The sequence below is a fragment of the Pyrus communis genome, chromosome 8 (assembly GCF_963583255.1).
Source record: "Pyrus communis chromosome 8, drPyrComm1.1, whole genome shotgun sequence".
Classification (NCBI taxonomy): Eukaryota; Viridiplantae; Streptophyta; class Magnoliopsida; order Rosales; family Rosaceae; genus Pyrus; species Pyrus communis.
The window spans coordinates 16,656,623-16,665,286 of record NC_084810.1 but is presented as its reverse complement, the minus strand read 5'-3'; the positions used below and the strand labels follow the sequence as shown (position 1 = coordinate 16,665,286).

The window sequence follows — 8,664 nt, the reverse complement described above, 5'->3', positions numbered from 1 at the left end:
GATAGTTAAATAATTATTAATTTAATAAATTTGTTACATAAAATAATTTTAAATAGTTACCTAAAAATTAGATAGTTCGATCCATCAACTAACATTAGAAAATGAAGATGACATACGAGAAAGTAGAACAAGATGTTGACCCTAGAAATTACAAGGGCTACATGGCACACAGGTTGAGTAACTACTGAGTTACCTACGTCCTTCTTGTTGATGCAGGTGTGCCAAATCGCGACCCAGCTCGGTCGGTCGAGTATAATAGATGTGGCAGTGTGGTGCTAAATGCTTTGCTAACTTTTGCACTAAGTGACTAGAACATGAAGACAAGGTTATTCAATTCACTATTAAGTTTAGGATTTTTTGCACCAGGTTCGACTATATTTGTGAAAAAATAGGTGTGCTGAATCAGGCTGTACGAACAAATATACTTAGAGGCCATGAGTGTCTTTATGGTGAATGTTGTTCGGCCGTCTGAATGTTGAACTCTGAAATGCACCTAGGAATAACAATCATAGAACTTCTCACTCCGCTTGGAAGCTAATGAAGTGACCTCTTTCGACAGTAAAATCAAGACTCATTGCCGGCTAAAACTTGGATAGATAATCGATCAACCTGAAGCATTGTTGTCAATGTAAACTAAAGGTGTGTTGAGGAAAGGTTGGGGTAATTAGCATTTTGTCAGAGGTGTGAGAAGGTTTCGCATAGAGCGAGGGCTTCACGTGGACCGTTGAGTTGTTTGTTGAGTTGAATGAGCTTTTTCTATTGTTTGCAACTTTGGTCTCTCTAACATTATCCGTTGCAATATTATCCTATCCTCATCTCGTCTTTATCCCATGCATGCATGAAATTAATGAAAGACAACACACGTGGCTAATTTCCTCCAGTTGGACACCATCTTCTTATCCTTAATTCCTCATATGCCATTACTCCTAGATTTTTAACCAAAACAATCAGCTGCCCACTAACCTCAAATGAAGCACATGTCCCAAAAGAATCCATCAACTGCGGGATCTTTATTCCTCCCCTACTGTAATTGTGTTGGAGAAGGACTCTATCAGCTTTGTTTTTGTTTCTGTCAAAATAATTTTAATAAAAACTCCAATATGATCATCGTCATAAAAACCAATGATAATATCTTGAATAAGTTATTAAAATCACTTCATTCTTAGAGCTATCGACGCCAAAAACTTTGTTTATTATTGTGAGTTTTAACGAAAAGTTCATGGTACTGTTCACTTTAACGAAAAACCATATTTTTACACTAAAAAGTCAATTCCGGTACTATTCACTTTACCCTTTATTTTGTCATTATCGTCAAAACTCAAAATTTTCAAACCATTTTCATTAGTTTTCCTTTTATTTAACGGCCTCAATTGCATGCCACTGGTGTAATATTGGATCCGATCATTTACCCTCAGTTTTCTTAAGCTTTGGCTTGTGTAGCCAAATGGTTGAGAAAATTAAGCTTTTCGCCTCTAGGCAGTCACTGAATAAACAAATGCTCTCGAAGGAGAAATGCCACCAAATTGCTTGTTAAAATCCAAAGCCATGCACATGACCTTTCGTCTTTTCTTTTTCAAGGATAAATTACCTTTTTCCATCTTAGGTTTATGTGCAATTACAACATCATACAACATCTTTAAAACATTTCAATTTCATACACAAACTTATATTTGGTTGCAATTTCATACATCCGTTAGTCAAACTGTCAATTTGATCGTTAAACGATGACGTGACACATGCATAACCCACATATTTTGATGATGTGTCATATAAAAAATATTTAATTATAAAAAAATATTTTAAAATTTAAATTTCAAATAATTTCTGACCACACGATGTACGATGAACAGACATGATTACAGGATCCTTCGGATCGCAAGGACAAACAAATCTCCTCCTTAAGAGAAGAGATCCTCTCCGCATCTCTTTCACCAAAATCACTTAATTAAATGATCTGAACATTTGAAATTTCATTCGACGACCATTTTTTCAATGACATCTTACCAAGATATTTCAATCTCAACAGGGATCATTAAAATGGCACTGGTATTTTTTGGAATAGCAATCAAATCAAGCCGACCCAAAATGACAACGAAAACTATATGGGCAAGAACAACAAAGATGAGAAATCAATGTCGAATACAAATTCATTCGGAATAAAGTTGTCTTGGATTTTTCTTCAAAGTCATGGAATATGTATTATTGATAAATAATCAAAGAGCACCAATATTTTTCTTAAATTTTTTAGCAAATGATATTATCTAGGGAAATTTTTTTCAGACTCATTTATTCTCTTTTTATACCCAGTTTATAATTTTTAATCTTGAAATTCCAAATCTGCTCAACAATTTTCTTTCTACATCCATAATGAAAAAGAACAAAAATATAAAATTCCAACACTAGAAATCCTGGGCCATGCCATCACTCCAATCCCTAACCATATATTGGAACAATTTGGTATTTCGATATTTATGTTAATAATACCATTAATTTTTCCAAAAACAGAAAGAAAAAAAAAATATTGACATGTTTCTTTTGGGTTTTTTAATCGGGGGTTGTTGGGAATAATGTTCTAATTTCAAATCGCTGTGGGTGGTAAGGGAGGTGGCGGTGAGGAGTTGGGGAGGTTAGAAACTGGGTGGTTGAGGTTTGAAGATATAGGGTGGCTGGAGTTGCCTATTGCTAAATTATTATTATTATTATTTTCTTTTTATTCTTGTTGGGTGTAGAAAGAGAATTATTGAGCACATTTGGAATTTCAAAATAAAAAGTAATAATTGTGTTGGGTCATATGTTAATAATACCATTAATTTTTCCAAAAAAAGAAAAACAAAATATTGACATGTTTCCTTTGGGTTTTTTAATCGGGGGTTGTTGAGAATAATGTTCTAATTTCCAAATTGTTGTGGGTGGTAAGGGAGGTGGCGGTGGGGAGTTGGGGAGGTTAGAAACTGGGTGGTTGAGGTTTGAAGAGATAGGGTGGCTGGAGTTGCCTATTACTAAATTATTATTATTATTATTATTTTCTTTTTGTTCTTGTTGGGTGTAGAAACAGAATTATTGAGCATATTTGGAATTTCAAAATAAAAAATAATAAGTTTGGTGTAAAAAGAGGATAAATGGGTCTAAATAATCTATATTAAGGAAAAATGTGTGAGCTTAGCTTCACAATGTGCTAGCAATAATATGATTTAAATTGATCTTTGACAAGAAATCAAACTTAACACCTTTCATTTACAAATGATAAAAAATCACAAATCCTTAGTACTAAATGGCAAAAAAAGACACCGATATTAAGTGACTAGATTGCTACAATCTTGAACAAATTTTCTGGTCGCGTGAAAGGAACACGGAGATGGCCAAAAAGAAAGGTGGTAAAGCGCGTGGGAATTAATAGCGTGAAGAAGTGGTTTCGTATAATTTCAAACCCACGTGAGCGTTGGACGGGCGACAGCTCATAACTCACTGGTGGACGATGTGAGTGAGGGTGTTTAAGTAATTTTGTTCACAACCTTGCTCTCCGTCTCATTTTCTCGCTGGGGTCTTTGAATATATTCCAATGTTCAAGGTTTAGTGAACTAATGCCAAATTAAATGGTAAACTCTCAAAATTTAATTACATATTATACTGGTAATTAACCAAAACACTTTTATTTATATACAACATTTCGGTCAACTATTTTGATTCTTTCTTGTATGGGAGTATTTTTGTTCATCACCATTTAGTGTGATGTATACTTACCATTCTATTTATAACAGTTAGATGAGTTTGAATTTCGAGATTCGTGTAGTGGATAGAAACAAATTTAAAAATTCAAATTCATCTAACGATGATAAATAAGATAATAAATATACATTACAATAAATGATGATGAACAAAAATACGCTCTTCTTCTTTTATATACACATTACAGTCCCTAAAATCTTTAAAGCATATCCAATGCTTGTTCCTATACATGTCCTCACCACCGCATGTCCTTATATTTAAGGACTTTGTAGCTTTCAATATGCTACAACTACAGTCCCTATAGTAGAGGGATTGGGGTGGGCCCAGGTCCATTTTGAGTGGGGGGAAATCTCAAGCACGTGAATCAGACTGTTAGAATGTTCTGCAACTTTCAACGGTGGGTCCCGTTATTTTTTTTCTTTTGTTTATTGATGGAAGATCAACAATTATGATAATTTTTTTAGTTTTGTTTTTGTATTTTTACTGCTTAGATCAACGGTTATGATAATTCTTGTGTCTTAGTTTTTGTTTTTTACTGCTTAGATCAACGACGGTAAAATTAACAAAGATTTTCTTTCATCTTTTAGTCTCTAAGTTTAAGGATTATACTATGGAGACACTCCCATTAGTATTATGAATGTTATTATTTCTTTAAAATAAATATTATGCCACTTACGTATTCATCTTCATCTGTAATTAAGATTTTTTAGATTTAATTATCGTTAAAAAGTGAAGTTGAACCATATTATTATGGCAAGTCCATTGTGAGGCTTATCCATTCTCCAACCTTAGTGTAAATACTCTCGTTTGTTAAAAAAAAAAAAATTATAGAATTAAAAAAAATCATTTATCCTCACTATTATAAGAAAAAAATGAATGAAAATTGGATGATCTACTTGTATTAACATTATTAATTGCAATTAAATAAGAGTAATGTTATTCATACCATTTTTTATACTACATTTTTATACCAGTAGCATCTGATGTGGACAGTCACATCGTATACCACAATCATTATTTAATTAACTAATTTTTTTTTTAATTATTCGTTTATTAAATAGCATTAAATAACCCAAAACCTGCATGATCGCCATGAGGCATAACCAAAATCCAGCTCTAATTCCTCTGGCAATTTCATAACTTGTCAAAAAACACCATCATCCATTAAGCATTCATGAGATCATGAGATGGAGCACAATAAATAAAATCACCAATCCCCTGCTACCACCCCAGATCCTCATCCCAGCACCCGCACACGTGGCCCAATCACAGAGCGAGTAAGCCTTTGAGAGTGTAAAGAGGAGAGTAGCTCACTGTCTCATTCCGTCCCTCCCAATCACATTTCCCACTACCTTTATGTACGTTCTGCCCTCTCATTGTCTTCCTCCATATTCTCCTTCCCTTCTACCCGAGAAACTCTCTCGTCCTCGCACCACGCAATTTTCTCACCGCACCCACAAACCCACAGACCCAAAACGTCGTCGTTGAGAATGGCGTCGTCGGCGAGAGTAGATCTAGACGGCAACCCGATAAAGCCCATTACGATATGTATGATCGGAGCCGGAGGGTTCATTGGGTCCCACCTCTGCGAGAAGCTGATGTCGGAGACGCCGCACAAGGTCCTGGCTCTGGACGTCTACAATGACAAGATCAAGCACCTGCTCGAGCCCGAGAACGCGCACCCCTGGTCCGATCGTATCCAGTTCCACCGACTCAACATCAAGCAGGACTCGCGCCTCGAAGGCCTCATCAAAATGGCAGATCTGGTACAATCCATTTCTTCGATTTTGTTCTTCATGGCGATTTGTTGCTTGATTTTGTGGTATTTTTCTTGATTTTGCATAATTTTCTTGCTTTTTGAATGGTTTGGATTTGTGTGTTTTTCGCAGACGATTAATCTGGCGGCCATCTGTACTCCGGCAGACTACAACACCCGCCCGCTCGACACCATCTACAGCAACTTCATCGATGCTCTGCCGGTGGTGGGTTTTCGGTTCTTGTTTTCTTGATTTTTGGGATAGTGAAATTTGATTGCGAAATTTGGGATTTTGGGTTGGTGGGGGTGGGGATTGATTGAGTTGATGTGGCTTTTCCTTACATTTTGGTATATTTTGTGATTAATTATTGTTAGGTGAAGTACTGCTCCGAAAACAACAAGCGCTTGATTCACTTTTCTACGTGTGAAGTGTATGGGAAAACCATTGGAAGCTATCTTCCTAAAGATAGCCCTCTTCGTCAGGTACCCCCTTTGTCCCTTTCTTTTCAATTTTCTTTTATGTATTTGCTTTACTAGTTTTCTTCGGCATGTTTCGGATCTATGCCTTTCTTGGTGTTTGTTTTATCGTAAAGTTGTTCATTTGCATAATTTAAATGGTTTGATTCCATTATTCTGATTTTGGGATCTGCAATTACGTTTCGGTGGTATGGCATTATCCCCTAATAATGCTTAAACATGTGTTTTACTATGGGATCTGATGCTAATTAGATCTAGAGCATTTTCAATAGTAAGCCTTGACATTTTGTTGCATGTATAACAATAATTTAGAATCTGGTTTGATGGGTATGCCGGGTATGGACTTGATAGTGAAGAAACAGATTTTTTTCTGTTTTGATGTCAATAGATTATGTGTTTCTAAGAAAGTTCAAAGGCTGGGCGGAGCAGGGGCCAAGCCTTTTATAGATATTCAATCATGGCATCAAAAGCCTGGCTTTGCCCGGCTACCCCACGATCCAATTGCATGGTTAGTATTTTGTTTCAGCGAATGTCTTTGAAGTGTTAGTGTTGTGCTTCATTTTGTTTGGTGGGTCGTTGTGAGAGAATGTAAAGTCTTCAAGGTTTGTACGTTTTTGGGATATTATGTCCCAGTCTTCAAGGTAATGTAATTTTTTCAGATGGAGTCACTGATCAATGCAATAAGTGGCATTGAAGTTTGTTGATGCTGTATAATTTGCATTTTGTTATCGGAAAACTTACTTATCGTGTTCTATGTTTTCATAGGATCCTGCTTATTATGTGCTTAAAGAAGATGAATCCCCTTGCATTTTTGGATCTATTGAGAAGCAGAGATGGTCCTATGCATGCGCAAAGCAATTGATCGAGAGGCTGATTTATGGTTAGTCATCTCTTTGTTCTACTTTTATGTGGTCAATCATGAATTGGTATTTGTAACATACGTTTCTGATTCTGACTTGATTTCTTCTCATTTACAGCTGAGGGTGCGGAAAATGGTCTTGAGTTTACCATTGTGAGACCCTTTAACTGGATTGGACCTAGGATGGATTTCATTCCTGGCATTGACGGCCCAAGTGAGGGTGTTCCAAGAGTTCTTGCATGCTTCAGTAATGTATGTCAGATGAATTGTTGTAGAATTCCCTATTTATTTGGTATTTCGATATTTGTGTTGTGATCATGCTTTGCTTTCATCGGTTGCAGAATCTTCTTCGCCATGAGCCTCTCAAGCTTGTAGATGGTGGCCAATCTCAGAGAACTTTTGTCTACATAAAGGATGCTATTGAAGCTGTTATGTTGATGATCGTAAGTTAAAAAAAACAATATCTTTTGCTCAAATTAATACTAAGCATGCAAAAGTTGTTGCTCAGTAATGTGATCTGTTTTCTCAGGAAAATCCTGCTAGGGCCAATGGTCACATCTTCAATGTTGGCAACCCTAACAATGAAGTTACTGTTAGGCAGCTTGGTGAAATGATGACTGAGGTGAATAATTGTCTTTGATACCATCTTCTTTTTAGTTAATTCAGTTGCATTAGCGGTATTTTGATTAAATTCATATGGATACAAGGATTGATGTTCGTATACATTACAGGTTTATGTGAAAGTAAGTGGCGAACCAAAACTGGAGACACCCACCATTGATGTTAGCTCTCAAGAATTCTATGGAGTGGGATATGATGATAGCGACAAGAGAATTCCTGACATGACTATTATCAACAAGCAGCTTGGTATGTATCTTTCATTTGACTCGTCTTTAATCTGATTGACCCATGTGACTTAACGGCATTCTAACAACGTAATGGGGCTATCTATGACAGGTTGGAATCCAAAGACCTCTCTCTGGGACTTGCTTGAATCAACCCTCACGTATCAGCATAGGACATATGCCGAGGCTGTCAAGAAGGCCATTTCCCAATCATCTGCAAACTAAATAAGGGTGCTGTTGTTTGGTGCGACGAATCAAGGATCCTTGCTGAGGTGTGCTGTGTCGAAATTCTTTCGGAAGAGATCTTCAGATGTACCTTAATGTCTGTTTTGAATATATAGTACATTTTTTTCTTGCCTTACGGGTGTCGTAAGTCAAATAGTTCGTGGTAGAGGTTCAACAATACGTGCTTGGGATTATGTCTGCAGAATATAATCTAGATTACTGTAATTTGTCACCAGAGCTTTTGCTGCGACATGCTGGCGGGGGTGCTTATAGGGGGGGTCAATTATACAAGTCGAGTTATTTTATTTATTTATTTCAAGCATTCTGCTGCTTTTGTTCATCAACTTTTTTTACAGCTAAAAAGATTATAATTGTGTTGTTGAATTTCACTTATATCAGTGATAAAGATTTAGGGAGATTATATTCACATATTTCAAATTACTTCTCTAATGTCTTTTTAATTTTTTAATATTTTTTTATGAAGTATTAATGGTGTGTAGAATATCTAAAAAAATTATATGTAATGAAATAGTAGTCCCTAAATTTGGCCGACTTATGTAACACATGTATGTTGTTACTGTGGTCTTTCATGTCAATGAAACTTGTACAAGTTTCCCTCTATATGCCGTTGAATTATTGGTATGAGCACCATTATGGCAGTGTACCTATGTCGTCGTCGAAGTCATATTTAAGGGGTACCCGTGTCATCGTCGATGATGTTACTGTGGTCTTTCATGTCAGTGAAACTTGTACAAGTTTCCCTCTATATGACGTTG

General features: G+C 36.1%; 1 protein-coding gene across 1 annotated transcript; it reads left to right on the top strand.

Moving 5' to 3' along the window:
* The first annotated feature begins 5,118 nt into the window (after positions 1 to 5,118).
* Positions 5,119 to 8,333, top strand: LOC137741698 (UDP-D-apiose/UDP-D-xylose synthase 2-like). The gene is made up of 9 exons (XM_068481407.1): positions 5,119 to 5,492; positions 5,616 to 5,708; positions 5,858 to 5,965; positions 6,725 to 6,839; positions 6,937 to 7,070; positions 7,160 to 7,261; positions 7,348 to 7,440; positions 7,550 to 7,685; positions 7,776 to 8,333. Exons 1-9 carry the CDS (start codon positions 5,217 to 5,219, stop codon positions 7,886 to 7,888), a joined length of 1,170 nt encoding a protein of 389 aa, XP_068337508.1. The 5' UTR covers positions 5,119 to 5,216; the 3' UTR covers positions 7,889 to 8,333.
* The last annotated feature ends 331 nt before the right edge of the window (positions 8,334 to 8,664 follow it).

What these genes read in the sequence shown, in the direction of transcription:
- LOC137741698 (XM_068481407.1), top strand. Translation starts at nt 5,217, where the DNA reads ATGGCGTCGTCGGCGAGAGTAGATCTAGACGGCAACCCGATAAAGCCC. An exon ending in AAGATAGCCCTCTTCGTCAG is followed by an intron (nt 5,966 to 6,724) that starts GTACCCCCTTTG and finishes ATGTTTTCATAG; the next exon opens with GATCCTGCTTATTATGTGCT. An exon ending in TTCTTGCATGCTTCAGTAAT is followed by an intron (nt 7,071 to 7,159) that starts GTATGTCAGATG and finishes CATCGGTTGCAG; the next exon opens with AATCTTCTTCGCCATGAGCC.